General features: G+C 42.2%; 1 protein-coding gene and 1 long non-coding RNA gene across 4 annotated transcripts; one reads left to right on the plus strand and one right to left on the minus strand.

Moving 5' to 3' along the window:
* Window positions 1–255: 255 nt before the first annotated feature.
* filip1l (filamin A interacting protein 1-like) lies at window positions 256–22,150 on the minus strand. Its single transcript, XM_085926246.1, has 6 exons — window positions 21,963–22,150; window positions 13,716–13,975; window positions 13,466–13,639; window positions 12,673–12,851; window positions 2,726–5,402; window positions 256–810 (listed from the first exon to the last, which is right to left on the minus strand). Exons 2-6 carry the CDS (start codon window positions 13,965–13,967, stop codon window positions 619–621), a joined length of 3,474 nt encoding a protein of 1,157 aa, XP_085782372.1. The 5' UTR covers window positions 13,968–13,975; window positions 21,963–22,150; the 3' UTR covers window positions 256–618.
* On the plus strand, window positions 13,880–24,136 carry LOC147062681 (uncharacterized). Of its 3 annotated transcripts, XR_015067759.1 has the most exons (6): window positions 13,880–14,007; window positions 16,559–16,637; window positions 17,901–17,938; window positions 18,475–18,691; window positions 20,475–20,601; window positions 20,842–21,004. It is a non-coding gene; the product is annotated as an uncharacterized LOC147062681 (long non-coding RNA). The 3 variants fall into 3 exon arrangements; XR_015067758.1 differs by lacking the exons at window positions 13,880–14,007; window positions 16,559–16,637; window positions 20,842–21,004 and adding an exon at window positions 22,894–24,136 and having other exon boundaries at window positions 17,800–17,938; XR_015067757.1 differs by lacking the exons at window positions 13,880–14,007; window positions 16,559–16,637 and having other exon boundaries at window positions 17,800–17,938.
* Window positions 24,137–24,196: the final 60 nt, after the last annotated feature.

The raw sequence follows: 24,196 nt of genomic DNA on the forward strand, positions 1-24,196 counted from the left end.
GTCACAGCAAAAAAAAAGAATATTTTTTCTCTAAATTCTATACACAGCAACTCATAATGACAAATGTATTACAAATTGTATTACAAATTAAAATGAAGTAAACTCTGCTGAATGTTTTACATTTTTGAATAGTGCTGTAGCAAAATGTGGAAAATGTGAGCTAAAGAGAGTGCAGCTGTATTTTATTCTTTGTCTTTGTCTGATGCAGAATTTGTGATCAAGATCAATTTCAGACGTACATGTTGCGGTATAAAAGGTCTTTATTGAACCAAGAGGGGGAAGAAAAAAAACATCTTTCGAAGTGTGACGCGGTTCCATTTTATCATCGGTTTATCACATTTAGTACAACATTATTATGGCCACGTTCCATATTTAAAAAAAAAAAGTTATTCTCTAGTATTTTTTAAATTCGTTTTTGTTTTTTAAACTGATAAAAAATAAATACAGTACAAATAAGCAACATTTATCAAGTAGCCTTTCTATTTATTACGCTTCACCTGGGTTGCTGTGACGCTGACATAAAAAAAAAAAAGAACTAAACTAAAGCAGCTACTTTAGACTAGGTGACTGTCTCTACCTCTCGTTGTCATTTTTCTATTTTTTATTCCTGACATGTGACTAGAGTCTGCGATTGGCGAGGTTTGGGTTGTTGTTGTTGGTTCTGTGCACAGCCTGAACTTTGCCACTGCTTAGAGGCGATTGGCTCCGAATCTGCAGCGCCCCGTTGCCGTTTATCCCTTTTACAGACGTGAAGCCCTTTGGTTTTGGGATTCGTGTCGGCCCCGGGCGTCGGAATGATTCTTGAGGTATCTGGAGGAGCACAGAGAGGGGGAAAAAAAAGCGATTTAAAGTTCGTATACCACGATCAGCTCAAGAGACGGCGCAGTTGCAAAATCAAAGTCACCACTAGGTGGAGCCAAACACGTTTCATAAGTTCCACAAAAGTCTTCCCTTGCAGATGTTGCAGAGACGTGCGTGCAGTTACGCATTTTGGGAATGACTAGTTGTCTGAAAATGGCCAAAACATGTTGATCACTTTGTCCAAGTCATCCAATGTCCATGTTTAATTTTGTTTATATCGTAAAGACAATGAGGACTAAGTAGTTTGTGTTTATAGTAGCTTTTCAAAATACTAATACTTGTAAATTTGATTGAACTTAACGAATGAACGTTTTCACCAATCACCCCGCTGGCAAGAACTAATGTTATGTTTTCGTGAAGACTTTCAAGCAAAGTTTGACCGTTTGGTTATTTTGTAATTATGGTGAGATGGTGATGTTTTGCTTGTAAAAATCGGGTTACTCCTAAAAATATGACCCGCACCACCACACATGGTCTCAGTAGTTCAACGTAAGATATATTTATTATATCTTTTGCTAAAAAGTTAATAGACACGCCTAACAAAATGCTGAGTGGGCATTGCGTCTTAATTTTGACCTGCAAGCTGAGTCAGACGTTCATTCATCTTCTGTGACCTTTCACTGAAGTTTATTCTTATAACGTGAAGTGAAGTAAAAGTCAGCAGAATATGTGTCAATACTTGATTCTATTTTCTTCTTTGGCATATCGTCGCTCCGGCAGGAGCTCAGCTTCCTCTCGCTGTTCCCATAGCAACCAAACAAAAGCTTTGTTTTGGTGTTTGCGCAGTAGAGCGCTCACATTCACAGCGTCTGCATGCCCATTTGCGTGAGATGTTTTATGTTGAGGAAAAGCCCCTAGACCAACATTATCATACTTTTATCTTCCCTGCTGGTCACCACGCTTGCTGTCATCCGTTCTGGAAATTCAGGAAGTTTCAGTGCAGCTGTTGGGGAAAGTTTGCGCGTTGAATCCAAAGTGGATCGCAGACAGCAGAAACCAGCTGCTCCGGTCTCTCAGGCCTCGCACTAATGAAGAGCATCTTGTTCAGCATGCAAGCATGCATCATGTCTTCCTGCCCGGACCTACTGAGGATCCAGTTTCTTTAGCTGTGCTTTTTTTTTTTTTTTTTTTTTTTTTTTTTATTATAATACTTGTTTGTCAAATATCCCATTTTGAACTTCAGGGCTGTAATGGTTGAATGAAATGAATGAAAATTCAATATTTTGAGAAACATATCAAATTGAATCAAATCTAATTGCTTTGATTCCAAATCCATTTTGATGGTGGAGGAAGGCAAAGTAAAAAATGTCTGTCAGTCATAATACTGGACCTTTTTTTTTTTTTTATTTAGGTTTTTCTGACTTTCATAGCTTAGAAGTTTGAACACTCATTGACATTAAAAATGTGAGTACAAAAAGTTATAAAATTATTGACGAAAATGTGAGTTTGTTTGCATCCCAACAATGACAAAGAAAAAGAACCATACATGCATCACAAATCAACTTAAAGAACAATCTTTTGTGTTTTTGACGACACATGACTGAAACATGCTGCATTCGGTGAAGAAATGAGGCGGGTGAACATGGATGACAAACTCGAACAACTTTAATTCTCAGAAACAAACTCAGACGTACGAGAAGACAAAAAATAAATGTACATCAGTGTCAACACGGGACGGGCACTCGGTTTAGTCCGACGAATCAAACCCAACCGAGCAAAGCAACCACAAACAAAGCCACAGTTCTAAGTCAACTAACTCTGAGTCAAGGATATGGATCAGGAACAGGGTCGGGGTTTTGTATCGAATCTCTGAAGGGATGGTTGAGGGGGGGTGTCATAGGGGTCAGTCGTAAACGTTACTTACTGTAATCTGCGATGGCCGTTGGCTTTGGGTGGCGGTGGGCTTAATCATGATGCTACTGGTGATTTTGCTCTTGCTTTTGGCTGTCGCCACGCCGCTGCCGTTAGCGATCCTCTGCTCCTGCGCTGCAGCTGAGTTGAAGGCCCCCCCTAAGTGAATGTGGATTTTGTTGTCCTCTGTGGTGATGATATTTGGCCCAGAACTGTTGGACCTCTGCACCTGCCAGCCGTTTTGGCGTTCGGGGGTCACGCGGAAGACGGCGTGTCCTCCGACGACCTCCGCTGGCTCGGTGGAGACATTGCGGTCGGGGGTGGTCGTCGTGACGGAAACGATTTGGATAGGAGATACGGCTCTCTCGGGGGTGGTTGAGCTGGAAGAGTCGGGGCTCAAGGTTCTGGAGTACGTTGCCATGGTGAGAGGAGAGAGCATTCTATCTGGAGAATGTGATATTGGAGAACCTCTTGGCGAAATGGCGTTCTGGATGATGGTGATCCTTTGTTTGGGCGGGGCTCCGCTTGTGGGGATGATGGCAGTGCTGGTGAAGGACGGCGTGTTCTCCGCATTGGGGCTAGTGATCTCCAGCGTCGCCATGTTGTGTCCGTGCTCTGGAGTCACTTTGATTTGAAGCGGCTGGCCGGGATTGTGGGTCAGTACCACGTCTCCGGCCTGTACGTGGTTACCATTGGACCGAGCTCGAAATTTGCCATTCAGCTCATTGGAGACTCTTCTCATACTGTTATTAAGGTTATTGATATTATTCACGAGGGAGGGGCCACGTTTGTAAACCTCGTTATCCTCAGAGTCACCCTCGCCGCACAGCTTCCCGTTAAGCACCGCGCACTCCAACGGAACTGCCGTCGAAAGGTCATCAGGGTCGGTCTGGACCTCTTTGGTGGCGAGGTGCAGATCAGAAAAACGCCTTCCGTTCATGCCCGGGCGCAAACTTTTGCTAAATCTGCGATATCGTTCCAGTTCCCGCGTGAGGGTCTCCATCTCCCTGGCCAGTTCTTTGTTTCGGATCTCCTGTTGGGTGAGCTTCCTTCGCAGAGAGGCCTGGTCTGTTTTCATGCGGCACATGGACTCCTCTTGTCCCATGTACTCGTGGATCTTCTCTTTGAGAGCCGCGACCTCCTGTGTCAAATGACTCGACCTTGCTTCTTCTTCCTTCAAACGTTTGAACAAAACCTGTTCTTGGTTGGAATCGTTCTTCTCGACCAGCTGGTATGTGGAAAGTTCTTTTCTGGACATTTCCAGCTCCTTCATCAAAGCCTGGGCCTTCTCCTGCTCATTTGTGAATTTCTTCTCCAAGGATTCCAGCTCGTCTGTTTTCAACAACTCGTTATCTCCGACGCGAATGTCTTTGAGTTTGCGTCGAAGACGCTCAACCTCCTGGGTCAAGTCTTTGACTTTGTTGTCTTCTTGTTGGAAGCGGTTAGCCAAGGGTGTTTTCACATGCTCCTCTTTGACTTTGCTCCTCAGGTAGTCTCGTTCTATCGTCTCGAGTGATTGTAGCCGTTTTTTCATCAAATTGATTTTAGACTCCAAATCCATGTTCTTCTCCTCCTGGTCCCTTAGTTTGCCTTTGAGGTCATCCCGTTCCCTCTTGGCCTCACACATCTTCTGCTCTAGCTCAGCCTTGGACCTCAAAGCTTTTTTGCTCTCCTCGATGAGCTTTTCCGTGACCGTTGTGACCTTCTCCTGTTCCGCCTGAAGTTTGCCAGAGCTGTTTTGCACTTTGTTCTCCATCTGCTTGAGCTTCTCCGCCATGGTCTTCCTCTCATCGACCAACATGACCGTCAGCGTCTTCAACTTGGTGAGGTCCTCCTTCAGCGTCAACTCCGTCTTTTCCAGCTGACCTTCAGCACATTCCAGGTCTTTAACTTGAGCTTTCAAGGCTTCCAGTTCACCAGAGAGCGCCTTGGACACAATCTTTTCCCTCTCGAGGTTTCGTTTCAGCGAGTTACATTCCTCTTTGCTCTCGCTAAAAGCACCCTCGAGTTTTTCCAAGTCCATAATTCTCTGATTCAGTTTGTCTACTTCGGCCTTCAAACTGTAACTTTGACTGGATTCTTTTTCCAGTTTCTTGTTGAGATCTCTGCAGTGGTCCTCCATCCGAATCAGTTCCTCGTCCTTCCCTTCCATCTCGAGCACTCTCTTCCGCAGCTCTTCCAGCTCGGACATGAAGCCGGAGTTTCCACATTCGCCTCGGCTCATTTTGTCCCTCATCTCCTGCAGCTCCTCCTCGGCTCTTCGCAGGGTCTTGTTGGTGTCCTCCAATTCGTCAAGCTGCCTGCTTAGCGTGGACAACTTGTGACGTAGCTGCCGGTTCTGCGCATCCTCGCTCGTCAACTTGGCCATCACGGTTTCCTGCTCCTGATGGTGCCGACCGATGCAGTCACGTAGCTCCGCCTCTAGGCGACACACCTTTTGCTCTTCTTCTCGGAGTTTGCCGTTAGCTAAGCTCAACTCCTCCTGAACCTGCGAAGCGGCTGTGCTCAACTGTTGGACTTTGGCCGTCTGTTGATTTAGCTGCTCGTTGAGACGCTGCTGTTCGTCCACCACCATCAACGCAAAAGACTTGACCTTTGTCAATTCCTCTTTCAGGCTTGTGACCTTTTTGTTGTTCTCTTGGTCTTTTCGTTCTTGGTAGGCCCTTTCCTGATCAATTAACAGCTTCAACCTGAAAAAGAGGAAGTCAGGAAGATTTACTCCCAGATAAAGTTGTTTTCCCACTAAGCGGTGTTGTTCATCGCCATTTTGGAACAATTTCTACCGCAACGTTTTGCCAGGGATGATAACTAAGACAACAGTAAAACAAAAGAAGAAGAAAAAAAAATATCTCCAAAATGTTCAGCATTATCCCAAACGGATGCTTTTAGATATGGAGTAAATGGTTCTGACTGATTGTGTTTTGAGTCTTGATTTAATGGTATGGTGCGAGGTGCTAGGTTAGATGTTAGTTACAGATGGATTTATTTAGTTATTTTTCGACAGGAATTTTTCTCAGTTTGAAAAAATAAATAAATAAATATATATATATATATATATATATATATATATATATATATATATATATATATATATATATATATATATATATATATATATATATATATATATATAAAGTATGTATATGTATGTATGTATTTATTTAGTTTGACTTTTTTGTGTTTCCTGGCCCCACTGCATGTTTTGTATCCCATTCTTTTGAGTGATAATTTTCAATCAATTTTTTTGCATTGTACCTTGTGAAAATGGTGTTCACATTTTTTTTCATATCATTTGAAAAGAAGCTGATTGGATGTAGCATTGTTGCATTTGATTTGGTGACAGTTTAAAAGAGCTCAACTTTGAAGCAAAAGTAACACATATTCATCCATTTACAATTCATCCATTTACAGGCACATTAAGATTATTACTATTATTACTATATATCATCATTATTATTATTAACACTCACAATCATACCTTTGGACTATTTATTGTCAAATGAAAATAACATGCATGTTTTGGGAGTGCGTGAGGAAACTGAGAATCCAAAAATGAAATGTTTTCATGAAGCGTCAAACTCAAATTCATCATTACTTTTAGTTTTGTTTTATAGAGATTTACCTAATTCAGTGGGATAAATCTGAGTTTACAGAGTTTAAAACTAATATAGAGTGCACATATCAATTTTTTTTCCCCATTATGAAAATAAACCACCAGTGTAGAAAAGTAAGTTGAGATCAGATGCGTGTCACCATCCAAATCATCCCGCAAGAAAAAACTCCCCAGTACACTTTCTTGACCTTATGTCAAGTCAAATTTACATCAACCGGCCTTAATCACAGAAACGTCTGTGATCCGTTTACCCCGAACGAAGATCTGGCAAAGTTTCTCAACCAAGTCAAGCGAGCCTACCTGCAGCAAAGCTTCTCCCGGTGTCATTGCCATGAGTTATTTTGCCGTGCATCGCGCGCCGCGCTCTCTGAGTCGCATCGCATTCCGACAGCCAGAGCAAACAAAAAAGGATGTGCTCTGCTCCCTGTGACATCACCAGCATGTCCTTATATGGCACTTTGTGTTGCACGCACTCACAAGAGGGTGTTCTTGCGTGTGTGCGTGCGTGTGGACATCACGGCAGATTTTCGTGCTTTTTTAGCAATGGTAGGCTGTAACCAAATACTTGGCCACTGTATCAAGTAGTTCAAGTAGTTTTTTTTTTTATATCTGTACTTTACCCAAGTATATGTCTGATGACATTAACCACAATGATGCATCAGGAGAAGCAAGATATTCCCCATCCTTGGATTGACTGATTTTTTTTAATTATTATTCATCTCACATGCACGTGCACGTTGCATATTATGGGATGACCAGACGAGCCTTATTATCTGATGTTGCATGTCATGACATGTAATCAAACCCAAAGGTCTCTTTTTATTTCTCCACGGTTGCTCTTTAATTTCATCTTTCTGCTTTTTTTTTTTTTTTTTTTGCTAAATTATAAAGACTTTTTCCAACAAGGCCATTCCAAAGTTAAGAAAACATATGCTGCCATGGCACCTGCATATTGAGTGACGTGTGCGGTCCTGTTATGGACGACTCAAGAGGCAGGAATAAATTTTGCACCTTCAGACAGAAGGGCGGAGCTCGGCAGGCACACAGTCTGTAATTTACACACCCATGGACCCTTTTCACTGAAGGAAACTTTGGAGGAACTTAACGCCGCACCCTGCTGGAGGGGTTTTGAAATCAGAGACTAGTAAAATCTGTTCATTTTTTAAAAAGATGAATTGGAAAAAAAAAAATCACGAACAACATGTCTATTTTTTTAAAAAGTGAAGACAATTTGCAATTTTAGCATTGACATAAAGTTGATGCACAAGTTGTATTTGTGGGCCAAATCTGTTTACATTGCTGGCCAAATTTGGCCCGCAGCCCACAGTTTGACTCCCGTTTACTGGCATTTTACATCTAAATCAGAGGACAAGTTAAACTATCTCACTGTAGATCTAATACCAATCTATCTAATGTATAATTTTTACTTTTAACATTTCTAAAATGTTGAGTATTATCAAGTCTTATTTATGACATTAATTTTATTGCGAGTAAATTGAATGACTTCCTTCAAGGTTTATACTAATACCAGCACTCTCTCAAATCAGAATAAAATTTACTCTGCATAATTACCAAACATGCTAACTTCTACTTGCTTTGACAAGAAAATCAAGATGCGGCACTTTTTATACACGGGCAGTCTACAAAAATAGATCCCTTACTGTTGATGCGGATTTGGTGGCTTTTAGGTCTGGGATGGATTCAGCGCCACTTATACTCATGAGGACTGCAGTTTTTTGCCAAGAGCAATAAATTTTTGCCTCGCAGCACCGCAGAGGAGTTGCCAGTTAGGTTGAATTCAAAAGATATGCTCGTCCAATTTGACTCCAAGTTTGTTCCCGTTCTGCTGCTGGCCACTTAATAACTTTGCTGGGAGCTAAAAAGAGAAGAAATTGTTTTCCACTGCCGTGTCCAAGTCTTGCAGGAGCTTGACTAGCTCTTGAGCTCTTCTGTAATCACTGCTCAGCCGCTCTATTAGTGGCTGGCCTCCAAGATGTGATTTCTAGTCTCGAAAGTTGCTTTAAAAAGTCATGACTTGTTCTGCAATCATACAAATAAGAACATTGCTGATGATTTTCCAAATCGATGCGGCTCGGTGCCCAAAAATTTCTAGATCAGTTTCACCAACCTTTTGGACACTGAGAGCTACTTCTAGTTTGCTTCTGATTAAGGTGAACGTTTCTGAAATAGCAAATTTACTCTAATGATGTTTTTATTAATAATCCTCACGATCTGTGTGATGGCAATGATCATGTTCATGATTTCTCTCAATCACTTAGAAACATGTCAATTTGCAACACTTTATTTCTATACATCTCTGCAAATGTTTTGCATTTCCAAATGTTTTCTTAACTCACCACTGCTAATTTCTAACGGCGCAATTTTTAGAACAAGACTTTGCAAGACTCGGCAGGGAACATGTTGGTCACCCCTGCTATCGATCCTTTTGCCTGTCTCATAACTGTTGACGTGAAACAGAAATGCTAAGCTAGCCGTCCTGCAGTTTACGACGCAGGAATTTACAGACAGATTCATGACACGTTCATGAGTGTGTGTCCTACATGTCACGGTGACATTATTGCCCGGAGCACTTAAAGGCGGTGAGACAAATTGCCTTCCCTCACTCATGGTCACATCATCAACCGAATGATGTGTGACATCATCGTATCAGCATCCAAAGGTGTCATTGCCTTCAACTCAACTTTATTCAGCCCTCTTTAATTTTCTGCAAATAACGGAGCTAAATGCATCTCCCCGCCACGGGATCGTGGATGATGTCACGAAGAACAGACATGACTGGTCACACTTGGGTGACTGAGCACAACAGTTGGCTAACATCTGGCGCCAGTCCACGCCGCAGAGGAACTTGGACTTTTTCCTTCCACTTCCCTACTATCTTCTTTTATTTGCTGACAACAAATTTACTTCTTCATAGTAGGAGCTTAATTTGGGCTCAAAATGAGAGAATTGTCGTTAGATGTCACGCGTAGCTTCTTCAAACGTGAGCTCATGAGTTCTTTGTTTGGAAAAAGAGTGTTCTTTTGGAATGAGCTCATGCTATACTTACATTAAATTAGAGAGCGAGATGGAAGCAAAGCTTTTAGCCTCTCGCCTTTGCTCCAAATCCAAACCGCACATGACGTGCCCCTGACTAAACTTTACAAGAACTCTCCTGACATCTCGGAGAGGCCGATCCAAGGCACCGAGCGTGTGACCAAATTGTGACCCAAAAATCACCTTCCGGGACTTTGGATTCTTTGCGAGGGCCTGGTGGCTCGCCAACGTTTATACTTGACTTTACACTGCTCGGCTCCTCGCGAGACTCCTGAAATGAGATCTGGTCCCTGAAGCCTGTTTAGTGGTGCCCTTTTGCTACCGTGTGTTTGCTTAATGGAAGCAAAAAGCAAGGAACATTCTCTGCCCACTCAGCGTTGCTCTTTCTACTGTTCCATGTCTATCAGTAAGAAAAACACATGCTGTCACACACCGTCGAACTTTCCTGTAAGTGGCTCTCTGGCCCAAACATGATGTCATCGCTAATGTTGTGTCACTTTCATTCAAACAAGACCTCCACAGAGACTCCATTAAGTCTTGTCTCGCCCTGCACATAAGCTCCAAGCTATTTGCTCCCGGCTGGGCCTTTGTCACTTTTTGAAGAAAGGTGAACTCTAAAATCTCAAGAACTGTATGGCTTGGCTACTTTTCGCTACTTGGAGCCACATGAAGCACGGCTTGCATAATTACGATAAAGTGTTGGGAGAGATCAGACGTTCACCAACGTGCGAGCTTTGGAACAGTTGCCTCTTTTTGGAATTTTGGAGCCTTGTTCCTTTAGTCACATCCACTTTACAAGTGGCTTGCTGCTTAAATCATAATAATAATAATAATAGTAAATAAATAAAATAGAACTATAAATAAAAAATAACTGTAAATAGATCAATTAAATTAAATTAAATCATCATAATAATAATAGTAAATAAATAAAAAATAACAAAATAAAAATAAATAAATACAATTATATATTGCTAAATGGTTACTTTGACAAAATTACAGCGACAAATTGCACAGCATTTGCCGCGGGCTGTATTGAATCTTTTCCCTCTTTTTCAATGTACATCCTGACTCATTACCGACAGCCGTCCTTTTCAACGAGTAGTCTTTCTCCACAAGAGTGATGTTTGCTTTGAGGGGGCCTGCTGACATATTTGGAGATGAGGTTCAATGTGCGTTTGGCGTCTTGGGTCAAACGTGTCGGATTTACGGTATGAGGGCATGCTCACAAAACGTACGCCTGCCAGTAAACCACAATCGGTAACTCGGGAAATCACTTTTTTCCCCCCCATACAAGGAAATGTTTGGTTCAAAGCATCTCCACTTCCAGACTTGATTTCCTCTCGTCATTTCTCACAAAGCTGGAATGTGTTACGTGGGCCAGGCTGAAAATACAGGTGTGGGGCTCTTCAGGAATGACACGAGAAAACATTTTCGAGGGCATCTTAACGTTCCAAAGGTGCCGACGGGTTCTGCTCATGCGTGCAGCGCAACATCTGCTTGACAACATCAACAAATATGCCGTCATCTGGACACAACAATTCCGTACCAACTAAATGCCCCTCAGACACTGCCTCGCGTGGTATAACGTGGTACTACATGTCGATTGTGTAACTCTAAATTCGCATTTACTCCACTGTCAAAACTGAGTGCAAAAGATGAACCACAACGTCGCGGTTGATTCCTGCAACGTAAGAGTTCACGACGATCGTACGGGAACACTGCTCATTTTCAATCCCCAAATCCCAAATTGTAAACATAAAACGCAGTCTTGCGTTTCAAAGAAAGCAGAGGGCAAATCTGGATAATAAGCACCTCAGTGATGATGAGGTCATCGCCCGAGAATGTTCTCGACCTGTTGATGTCATCACCGGCGCTACAGTTAAGCCGGCCAGATGGCTTCGAGATAAATGGCAAGCCCTGTATAGCAAATAAAGAGGCGGAGGGACGTCGTGCTGTGTCATGTTTGCAGCTACCGTTCGTGTCTATCAACCGCAGCCTTATTTTACTTTCATATAAGTTTGAGAATGATCATATATTGCCTCACAGTCATCAAGTCGGCAAGTTTGCATCTGTTTCGTTTTCTCGAGTACTTTGGCTTCCTACCACATTTTAAAAACATAACCTTCATTCAAGACTAAATGTCGTCATCAATTGCGTGCGATCGTTAGCGTTTGTGTATTTGTGCCTGTCCATAAACTGACGGCCTATCCATTTTTTTCTTCTCATTAATTTTACTCTTACATACGCCATTACAGTAGCAAACATGCTAAGTACACAAGCCCGGGCGCAGTATTCAATTTTCAATGTGGTTACCCTGTAATTTTTTCACGCTACTTTAGAAATCAACACATTGTGCTTTTTATTTTTCTTCCTGGTTTTAAAACAGTTCCCAAGTTTCTACCTGAAGTCTATGACATCATACTCTAGTTGAAGTCACTCGGTTTTGGGGGGTCTCGGCCGTCTGATGCAAAAGCAGATTTTATTTTTCACAATCATAATGACTGGGGCAGAGTTAAGGTCAAAACAAGGACTGCCCAGTGTTGCAATCCTTTTCCAACTATTTTTCAAAACGGCAACAAATCTTTTTCGAAGCATTTCTGGAAGGCCTTATTGTGACGTCCCCCAATTGGCAAAATTCAGATACCATTTAAGTTGAAAAGTGAAATTTTTGTCATCTGTAAAAGCAAATATACACTTACTTAATCCAACACAACATTCAACGCAAAACCTCAAGCCAAATGTGTGGGTTTTTTTTTTTTTTAGAAAACAAAACTGGAGGATGCAGACAGCCATGAAATTGGCTTCTCGCCTTGAGTTCCCTCTAGAGAAACAAAGGTGGCTACTTGCCATCTTTGTAGCGTTTGTCTCCGAGCTGAGATCATGTTTTAAGAGACATGTGTTGCTGGTTAGCACGCCGTTGTCATTCTGGCTCCCACACCCCTGCTGCTCCTGCATCAGTCGGCATGCCATGAGGTCATCACTCAATAACAGACCCTCAATCAATCACGGCCAAGTATCTGCCTACATTTACGCACATCCGCTATCACACAGGTGTCAAACACAAGGCCCGGGGGCCACAGCCGGCCCACCATGTCATTTTGTGCGGGCCCCAAAAACGTGACTTCTCTTTTGGGGTTCGAAGTGGCGACACCTCCAGTAAATTTCCACGAGGAGCCTAATTAATTGTACTTTTTATTCTATAGATTGTTTTTTTAGCTATGCTTTGATTTTCAAACTCCTGATATGGTCGGCGCCATCAGAATGAAGAGTTTGAAGAAGCTCTGTGTACTGACCTCTCACGCTCCTGCTCTAGCAAGTTGGTGAACTCGTCGCTCTTTTTCATAAAGTCGCCATGGTTGCGCTTCTCGTCGGCCATTTTGTGCAGGGCCTGCTTGTGGGCCTGCTCCACCATCAGCAGCTGCTCCAGCATGCGACGGTACGTCTCCCTCTGCTTCTCCACCAGATTGTCCAGCTGTGAGACAGGAGCAGGACACTTAGTCACGGACTTTTATTGATAAAGTAGCTATGGAAGTATGGAAGAGCCACCACCGTGGCTGCTAGCTAAACTTGTAATGTAACCGGGTATCAATACTTCATTAAAGAAGTCATGTCATACGAAATTAATTCTATTTTTTAGCTGTCAGCCATGTTCAAATGGTGATTCCTCACCAAAACAAACACCACCAAAGTGGTGTTTTCCTTTTTTTGGAGCATTTCTTTGAGTTAGCATGAGCTTGTTGAAGTATATGGTAATGAGACAGCAGAGCTAATTTATGCTAGCTAACATTCTGCATGAGCTACCATTAAGTTCTTTTAACTACAATACACCATTGAAGTGTATGGGAATGAAAAATGAAATGAGAATGAAAAAAATATAAATTAAAACAATAGGAATTGTAAGTGCTCACTCTACTTTTACTGTGAATATAAAAGTGCATTTTATATTCGAAAAAAAATGACTTCATAGTTTAATGTCAGATCCTTTAAGACTTCAGCTCAAGTGATATTCTACAAGACGTCTTTTACTTCACTTCTACTTTTACCAGGCAGGGTATCGCTTCCAGATAATACAAGAATTGCCAATACCTCCATCATGGGCCGTTCATAGATGTCTTCCTGTAAGCCGTCGGCTTTGCCCTGGATGGCATCCCGCTGCAGAGCCTGCAGGACTTTAGGTGGCGTGACAAAGCCGTATTTGGCTTCCAGAAGGGCCATATCGATTTTTTCTGCCTTCAGTACAGTGATCACCTCATCTCTGGCCTGTCGAGGGCATAATGTACGTTATCATTTATTCTATATGTATATATATATCGTCTTTCTGGGCTTGTCTCCTGACCTGCAGCTCTCCTTCCAGCAAGCTCAACAGGAAGACCAGGTCGTCACGTGAAAGGTCTCTGGTCTTCTCCTTGCGGCCCCCCTTTGCAGCGGCGCTGGCACTGTCCTTGGTGGTCTTGTGGTTCCGTTGGATGGTGCCGGTGTCATCGGGCGGCTCCCGGTGGCGACCGCGGCGTTCCGGCCGCCCAGACACTTCCTCTCTGGCCAGCTTGACCTTGGTGACGTCCTCCAGGCTGCTGCTACGGGAGCGCATGTTGCTTCCTTGAAAGAATGTGACACAACATCTCAAAAAGGTGAGTTTGGAACACCTTTCACATTTTTGTAAATATTTGATCTTGAAAAAATACCATCTGTATTGCTGCCTTCAAAGTTATTATTAGCCTCACAGCAGAATTGAGTCCTTATTGCATTCCAAAAAAAATGAACAAATGCATCAAGTCACAAACTACATCCAGAACTTTCTTGGACCGCCGAGCCGTAAACTGCTGCCCATCATTTGCAGCCAATGTCTTTTTTCTTTTTCTTTTAAATAATCCTTTGACTGATGTGTTTGGGGCCCAGAAAGCAATTGGGAAAGAAAATAGCAGCTTGAGCTAAAGATGACTTTGGGATAAGAAGAATCATCGTCTGGTTGGCTCTGATGTCCGTTGTGTGAGCGCGACGCTCAGGCACTCGCTGATTATGATGAACCCTTCTATGACAAATTGATAGAACAAGTAAACGAACTGTAACCACATAATTTATATTAAAAAAATGTTAGGGAACACGAGAATGCCAGAAGCATTGCATCACCTTTTATATGGGGCTTTTTTTTTCTTTTTTTTATCAAACTTTAGCCCGCATAGGCCTCAAGGGATTAGAAAACCATTAGTAGGCAATCAATCATCCTAATTGCTAAAGTAAGAGATTTATCTCAATCTATGTTTCACACAAAGTTATTTTGTTCTTCTTGGATTTTCACTTGAATTGAACCTTGCCACTGGCTGACTGATTGCGTTCAACAAACTGGAGGTGAGACGCCACATGATTGTGAGCTGAGGTAATCGCCCCCCCCCCCCCCCCCCCCCCCCCTTTACCGCCGTCAGGGACACACTCCACATCCACTCGGTTAGAATCCCGAGCCACCAATAGAACGGGTTAGCGCAACAGATCCAAAGGTCGCAGACGCGTACGACGGCTCGGCATGTGCGAGTATCACATATCTGCCAAAACTGTGAAGGGGAGCGCAAATATTTCACATAATTAAGAGTTGCAAAGGGTCACACCGGGGACAAGGACGTTGATTCATGTTGAATTTGACGAATGGTTATGTCACTTGCTGTAAAACTTGGGGGAATTCCAGGCTACGGGCAAATACTTCTCGAAAATGCTACTGGCTTAATTTATAGATCTAATTTCAATTCGACATCACATTCTTGAACATTGTGTGATTTCATAGGAGAAAAGTAATTATTATTATCAAATGTGCCCAATGTTGAGGTCAATGAGTAATTTTAGTAATTGTGACAATTTGAACTTCAAAACATAAATTATTGACATTTATTGTAACAATTTTAATTGGCACAACAAAGTAAGCAAGTGGTTTGCTCCAAAACAATTTGCTGACTTGTTTTTACTTATATCTTTAACTTGGGCAGCCGATAAAAAAAAATGTTTTAAACTCTTAGTTCATGTTGTGAAATATGGGAACGCCAATTTTCACACCTTTGCATATTTTTTTCAATTAGCCAACTTCAAAAATGTCATCAACATTTATTGCCTTGACATATTCAGTGTACCTTACTATTTTTTTTTTTTTCAGTGAGAGCTCTTTAGGCAGTCATAACATTATCTGCGGCCAAAAGTCACTGGAAACAGTTGGCACTTTGGATGCTTTCTTTCCCGTGACCACTCAAGTTTCCATGGTTGGCTAGCGGGTCAAAACGTAGAATCTTTCCAAGGCCCGGAGCCTTACATATCCTCTCCTCAGACTTCATATTGGACTCTTAACAGTTAACGCATTGCAACGGCAACTTCATATCTCAGAACTTTTTTTTTTTTTTTTTTAAAGCACTCACTTTTCATTTGCCCATTAAAGTCAGGAGGGTGAAAGGTGAGGAAGCAGGTGTGCCGCAAAGAAAATAAAACCCCACGCATGGAGGACATATGCATGCAAACACACGCGCACGCGCACGCACGCATTACGGAGTACATTCCTGCAGCCTTACATCACACCCTGACGTGACTGCATGAATGCAAGAGAACTGAGATCAAATGTGAGCAGAAAAGGGAGGAACAGATGGAGTGAGTGACCTTTTTCTGAGAAGGAGCAGGTCCACCACGCGTCTGCCTTCTCCACACTAAGTTGACTCCAACCATTCACTTCAGGAGCAACCTTCAGCTCGTTCTCCAGTATTTTCATCATGTTGCTTCTTAGAGACGCTCTCACGCTTTACCCGCAGGAATTTTTTTATTTTTTTTTTAACTCCAGCTAATAACATCGTAATAACACCACCGCCAGAGGAGCAAGCGTTTCCTCTGTGGTTTTAATCACGAAGCCAAAAAGGAGCGTCGTGTTTACAAATAGAGCAGATCGTTGTCGTAGCAACAGGTGGCACCCGGAGTTTAGGGTTCCGCGTGGTGAAATAAAAACCCTTTGAGACGCTTCCTGCCGGCATTAGCGAGCACATAAAACATTTCATGAAGTTGCCCCCAGCGCTGGATGTGGGATCTCCAAAAACATGGTGTGTGGGCGGGGAAGATCTTCAGGTATTGTTGGGCAAGGTGGCCAAGGTCTCAATGGAGCTATTTTAAATTGTAAAAATAAAGACAGAAAAATATTTTATACTTTCTTCTTTCTTCTAGATGCATCTCAAGGACGGTGGCATGGTTTTCAGCAACGCATTTGATCAAATCAATGCATGATTTAACTTCAGCCAAAGTGGTAAGCGCCTCACAGCGTCTTCTAGTGGTATAAAAATGAACTGCTGCCCGAGCGCAGTTCTGTTCATGATTTTTATTTCAATCTATTTGCATTTGATCTTGAAGAACTCTTTATTCTTAGACATTTAGGTGCAATTAATGTGCAATACAAATTGAGTTGTTTTTCTTGAGGCTTGTCAAGTTCTATTGCTTAGTTTGTAGTTCCTTATGTTGCCATGGAACCTCTTTCTAATAAGTTTACAACTGCTTCCAAAACCTGGAACACAACCACATGAAAGTGCATCTTCAACCACCTCTGTGATGTCAAGGTTGCAAACAAACCCCAAAGGTTTACCCACTGAGACCAGATTTTTTTTTTTTTTGATGATGCCAGTCACACTGCATGAAGTCAAACACCAATGAACGGAACATGACGCACAAGAAGTGAAACTCCTCCTTTCACTGTGCCATGTTTAGCCTCGAGGATTCTATTTGGGCCTTGGCGCATGTTCCAACACACAATTGCATTTATTACCCCCTATTGGTTTTCCACTCTTGGCGTAAGTTACAGGCTGCATACACTTGCACTGTAACCAGGTCTGTTTTGGGACAGGTGATTATGAGAAAGAGAATCCAGAAATGCTGTCAGGTCGTAGTAATATTAGTGACGAGGTCGTTGGGTTCACACAGACTGTGACACTGCAGTTCTTTGCCTCTGCGTCAAAAGCAAAATGATGTTCACACATCAATGAGCTCAGTATAGCTCAAGGTTATTTTTTTTTTCTTGCAGGCCACATTCCATCTTAGTTATGTTTTCCCTCAGAACAGTGGCTGTAAAACCATATAAAATTGTTGATGGGTTGTTTTGAAGTCATAAATCGGGAAAAATACTTTTGTTCCATGTATTTGTACGTGTAAGGCATTTGTTAGTATATTATCAGTATGGGCCAGAATGTTTTCACCATTCAGGAACTCGAGAAAGTATTTTCTTTATTAGCAGCTTTTACTTCTGTTAAAGCAGACCCACACAGATCAAGTGCGAGGAATGTAGATAATCGCAGCATCATCAATGTAATTTAATTTACCAACCACTAGAGGGTAGTATATCATCGGTTTGAGCCTGAGGATGGAGCTTCATGTCTCAAATATACTTAAAGCGGAAGTCAAGTCAAACATTCTCAATGCAATAACATGTAGTGTGTGTTGAGTCTAAACATGGTGTTTTGATGAATATTACTTTTGTGGAATACGAAATAAGCAGAAGATTCCCCGTTTTTATCCACAGGGGGAGTGAAAATGACATCACAGTGCGCGAGGGCTCAGGTAAAGACTCACTCGTTAAATGGATTTGCTCGTGTGATGTTTAACAACAGCCGTATCAACAACAGAAATGATCAGTTTATAACGACGATAATGATTCGTTGTCAACAACACATTTCCCAGCGTCACCGCTGCCAAAAGTTAGGGGACCCTGTCGACACAGACAGAGGCGGAGCTAGGATATTTTCCTGGGGGGGGGGGCAATCTCAAATGGTCTCTAAAACAAATTTGACAAACGCCCAAAATTCTTCCAAAATTCCAATATTTAATAGTATATATTCCTTAAAGGGGACAGGTGGGAAAAAGATCCTAAATAAATCAGAAAATACCCAAAAGTCAATTAGCTGACCTGGCACTTGGGGATTCCAAGCATATTATCAAACTTTGCCAGTGTGTAAAGAGGGACCATAAGGACTCTTTGTGAGGATTAAACTCTACACATGCTCCTTTCTGGACTTTAACCCTCAATTGAAGTCTGAGGATAGATTAGGCAGGACATTTATGGGACGGTCAGCAATCTGCCACCTCATCTGTTGCAGGTGCTTTCGTGCGACAATGTAGTCGGGCATCATGAGGATTACAAGGTCACGCCATCCTTGAGCCACTCGCCATGCTGTCGGAAAGGCCTCAACAGTGAATGCAGTCCACCGTGGCTCGGAGCCACCGTGTGTTGAAGGCTGCTCTCCAAGAATCAATGAAAGTAAACACGCACAATGACTTGGTCTAGGATCAGATGACTCCTGAGGGAACTGTCTGGTATGTTAGCTGCTAAACAATACACTGCTGATCAATAATGTCACAAGACAGACTGAGAACCTTCCGAAGGCGTCCATGCACGCAATCTAAAATGCATCTATCTTTTAACAACTGAAATTGTAACATTTCTATTCCTAAAGCCTCAACCAAAAGCAATTCAGTTTGAGAAGCAAAATAAATCTCCACTCTCTGGAAAGTGTTTGTGAAGCACATAATGAAGTAAACACATGGGTGCCAGAAGTTAGCTTGCCCTTGTTTTGATTTTTGAATTTGAATTGCACACTTCCTTGCGTGCTGTGGATGACTGCTGGAAAGTTAACAGTTGGCAAAGTTGAAAATCCCATTCAGGGATTCTAATGAGTAGAATCATTTCATCTATTCATCCTTTCAAGTGTTTCTTCTCACGAGGGTCACGGGCACGCTGGAGCCTATCCCGTCTGTCTTTGTATACCTTGAACTGGTTGCCAGACAAGGTACAATAAATTACAAATTAGGTGGAGCATGTAAAAACATAAAATCTTAGTTGGCCCGCAGTCGATTCTGTTCCGTAACAGACACGCACGCAGCTTTGGTCTTCGTCAGGGGCGTCTCCATGACAACATGCAACACAGCACCAGGCAACAATACCGGCCCAAAAAAAGAGGAGCCTTCGCGGCATGGCCGCCGCTAGGTGAATATTTACGGCCCCCCGCTTGCGTGGCGTTATCTAATCATGTTACATACGCTCGGAATTTGACGGGCAAAGTCCCATCGCTCCTGGGCAGAAATAGCCGCCAGATACGCCATGTTGATCTCGGTGAGGATTTTAGGTGAATATAAGCTGCAGAGGGAAGCGCTATGTGTGCAGCCTTGACAATTTGTGCCGCATCATGGAAAGTCTGAGGCCCCGTCAAACTGCCCGTAGTCAACACAAAGGACGAAACAGAAAATGAAGCAGAGCAGGTGATGGGCTCAGTAAAATAATAATAGGCACAATAATAGGCTAATAGGCACATATTCTGAAAAAGTTTCCTTGGTAGTTTTATTTAAAGATACATCTGACATTCACAATGACAAGCATTGATTATGAATGATTTTGGGGTTATCAAATTGATAAATTCAATGACCATTTATCAATTGATGCTTATTATTTTACAATGCTAATGTTTTATACAAATGTATCATTTACTATTTAAAATGGGAAATTCAAGATGAGATATTCAAATTGTTCCCATTTGAAATTCAAAACATTTTTTTCATTCAATTGGAACAATCTTCAGGAAAACGTTTTGGATTGATAATATTTTTTCAACATCAAATGAATATTTGCACGTCTTTTTGTTGTTTTTATGCAAGCATCTGGACTTCCGTAGAAGTAGAGACTGAGTACTTTTTCTAACCAATTTTTGTTATTATCATTATTATTATTATTATTATTATCATTATTATTATCATTATTATTTTAATGTTTTATATTTATTCATGTTATTTTGATTTTATTTTTTACTTTGGTTTTTATTTATGTTTTTTTTTAAATTTGATTTTATTTACGATTCAGTTGACTAAGAGATGTGTCTTATTATTGAAATAGCCCTGCTGAGTCACGTTTCTATACTTCCATCCTGTAGCAGGCTACAGTGTGATGATGGCTTCTAACTTTATAGTAGGCTACAGTGTGATGATGGCTGCTAACTTTATTGGACTTATTTGGACTGTCCGGACGGCAGGTCAAGCTCAGAGCAGAGCTAATGTTGGACAACGCTGCAGATTCTGCTCGAGTATAAATATAGTTCTCTTTTCCCAGAGCTCTGAGTGGAAGCTATTCTGTGAGTGAAACCAGATCCAGAGAGACCCTAACAAGTCAGCGAGTGCTCCACACTTTGATTTGGACCGGTCGACCTCACCGCCACCTCACAGCCCTGATACACCAGGCAAGAAATAATTCAAGAATCAGCACAAATTTGTTATCATGGACCGAGTAACCCGATTCTACACCAATTAGCACATGATAAAAATTTTTTTTTTTTTTTTTTTTAGCTTTGATGAGCTTTTCTTTCCGATTCTACAATATATTCCATGAATTGTCCAATGACAGTTTTATAGAACCCAGAATAAATAGGGTCCAGATTTATATTCTTACAAAACATCTTCCCTTGTTTCTGTATATTCAGCAGCTTCAAGTGCAACACAGTGACCATATGAGTCATTGATAAACCCAACGCAAAACCTCTTAATCGGGCCCTAATCCGCCCTTGGAGTAGAGGAGCCTAAAGTACTGACAGTCTGTGGCCCACTACTCTCAAACTATCACTCAGCAGCAAGGTGCGTTTTTCTCCACTGCTCTTAGCACTTCAGACGTTATCTCTTAAGAGCATTTCCTGCAAAGCACTTTAGTCTGTCTTTGTGTGTGACCTGGCCTCAATGTCTGCTCAGTAGACCGGAGAGAAAATATTGATATTATATTATATTATAATATATTATAACATTTTATGTCCCGGATGAAGCTTGGGTACGGTTTCCATGCTGAAAGTGAAAGAATCATTCAGAAGCAAGTAATTAGCTGCTTCTTGGTGTGTCACAGTGGAAATTAAGAACTCGCCTACAGCATTCATATCAGAACAAGTAGCCAGCGTTCACACTTTGGGCTCTCGTGAGTCTTTATGTAAAGTGGCTGAATCAATCTGTCGCTGCAGATTAGTAGCACCAGAAGGCGTTGGCTTGCTGTCCTTAATTCAATCAAAAGGTCTACCAAATATGGCCAACATGCTTAATTTCAATTTTCGGCATCATGGAATATTTTATTTCACTCTTGATTTGATACTCTTATTACATTTTTGTTGTTTATGTTTAGATGTTCTTTAAATAAGAGCAAAAAAAAAGGCCAAAGGGGCAACATAAGGAGAAGGTTGTTTGGGTGCAAAGGAAATTGAAACCTGTCTACTGACCGCAGTCATTTCAACCACAAACTTAACCTGTGATCCTAGTCACATCAACACATCATCAAAACCCAGCTGGTGATGGCAGAGCCGGTGTACAAATGCAAACACCTTTGTAAAACTTTTTTGGGTGTGGCTAATGCGTGCACCGTTAGCCCAAAAGGTGCCTTTTAATTCTCATGTTAATTTGGATGTCACTGCATGAAGGGACCAAATACATAAAAAAAATGCCCTAAATGTGTTTTTTTTTTTTTTTTTTTTTCTGCTGATTAAGCCACTTCAGGTAATATTCCTCAGCAGTGAAGCATTTCTGCAATGCACGCTGAGCCACCACGCACACGCCCCTCTGCTCTTACCTCTCGTAGCTAAGCGACCAACCGCTAACCGCGCCGCTGTGATGCTGCAGAGCCGCCGGCCGTGCCTTCAGCCTGACGCCCGGGATGACGTGCGTATCCTTCGTGTTGATGTTCCCTGTCCGCCCAGCGTGAGAGTTACTTCTCCGCTCTGTCCTCGGCGGTCCCCTTGTATAATCCAGGTGGTCTGAAAAAAGATCGGCTGCTGCTGAATGTCTAAGTCTGGATGAGCACGATGCTGTCTGGGCATGGGTGTGTGTGTGTGTATATGTGTGTGAGAGAGAGAGAGAGAGAGAGAGAACGAGAGGAGGACCTGCCATGCAGATATCAGCCAGTTAAAATTAAACCAGCCTGCCTTCTGACACCTTGAGCCATGGCTGAACACACACACACACACACACACACACACGCACGGGTGCTTGTGTGTCGCACACAGCGATGACGCTACCATATGGCTCCCAATACCTCAGCTGTCCCTGAGGAAAAGGAGGAACTGATGCTTGAGGTGGAGGACAGGGAGGAACATACTGTATAGAGGTGCTTGTGTTTATTAGTGGGAAATGTTAATGAATCCCAAAACAGCATTTGTCCAGTTTTAACATTGTGACGTGTTGATCACAGGGGTGTCAAACATAAAGCCCGTGTGCAAAAACGAGCCTGCTAGGAGCTTCAATCCGGCCCATGGGATGAGTTTGAAAGTGAAAAAAAGTGCTGTGGTTATGTTATGTCATTCACTGATGGATGTCACATTATTTTGTGTTTTGGGGAGCTTGCATTTCGGGAGGTGCCGCATGAATATGCACAAGTAGAAAATACAGTGGAATTAAATTGTATATCTTTATCAACTAATTATTGTTGTGATTATTATTATTATTATTATTATTATTATTGTATATCTTTATCAACTAATTATTATTATTATTATATCTTTCAGACCCAGTTTCCCAATGATGGACTCAGGCAAAAAATTGTCATCTTCTGCAGCAGGTTCTGTGGCATGTAGAGGAGAAATTCCGAAAGAGCAGGCGGGTGTAGGAATTTGCAGGTGGGTGTGGGCTGTGATGACGTCATCAGTGAAGCACTTCTTCTTGTAGGCATACTGACGAAAGTCCACAGTCATGTCGTAGTTTGTGAGCGGCGCCACCTTCAGCTTCTCAAGGTACTTCACGACCATGAAGTGAGGCCTTCTGGTCCATGGTCATTCGGACCTGCCACTGTGGAGGTTGCCAACTGATCACATTCAGATTTGAGTATGAATAAATGAGCATCTCAGCCCTCCCTCAATCTCCCATGGAGCCAAACGTCTGAGCACCTCTCCATCCCTTGATGAGCTTCCCGCTCAATACAGCACAAGGTGCAACAAAGGAAGTGATGGGCTTTTTAGGACACTAAAGAGCTTCTGTGATAATTGTGTTTGCGAGTCCAATAACCGGAGATACTACTACACGCTCGAACCTGAGCTCCAATTTGTTCCCAAAGCAGATTTTACTTTTCTCTCTCTCTTCCTCTCGTCTGCGGCATCATGGGAGCAAGGAGTTTAAAAACAGAAGTATTTACGACGCAGCGCTCGCCTTTCAAGTTCCTGGAGTGCCAGAAAACATGCGGGACTGGCAGTGTGACACCAGCAGGTTAAAGATAGTTGGCTTTCCGTTCGGCCACATGCCCACCTGCCTTGTATAGTGGATATCTGTGATTCTGCTGCCAAAACCAAAGTTCAAAGTTCAAGTATTTACTTCGATACTTCGGAACAAGTGGGAAAACCGAAAGAGTGAAAGGAGCTGAGAAAGAACAAAATTAGAAAAAAAAGATTGTAGAAGGTTTTAAAAAAAATCCTAAATATTCTATGAAAAGTTTGTTTACCACACAATCAGATTAGTTGTGTGGATGTGTGTGCAAGTTGTTCCTACTATAGTACAAAGTAGAGGGAATGAATATGATAGCGGTGGAATTAAAACGCCACATGGCACAAGTGAAGGGGGACGTTTTTTCAATCTGTCAACGGGGCCGGGCAATGACAGCAGCCTGTCACTGAATCTGCTTCTCTGCTGAGCACTGCAACATTCTTAGAACGGACAACATCAAAAAATTATCTTCAACAAGATCATGGATAGGAAATGTCTTGCTCGTAATAATGCTCGCTCCGTGTTGCTTGTGTATTTTCAAGTTACGTCCCTCGACGTAACTAGAAAAGGGGTATTCCGGGGGGGGGGGGGTATTCCGCAGTGGGCGTTGTAATC

This window comes from Syngnathus leptorhynchus, chromosome 1, assembly GCF_054491065.1.
Source record: "Syngnathus leptorhynchus isolate UIUO chromosome 1, UIUO_Slep, whole genome shotgun sequence".
Classification (NCBI taxonomy): Eukaryota; Metazoa; Chordata; class Actinopteri; order Syngnathiformes; family Syngnathidae; genus Syngnathus; species Syngnathus leptorhynchus.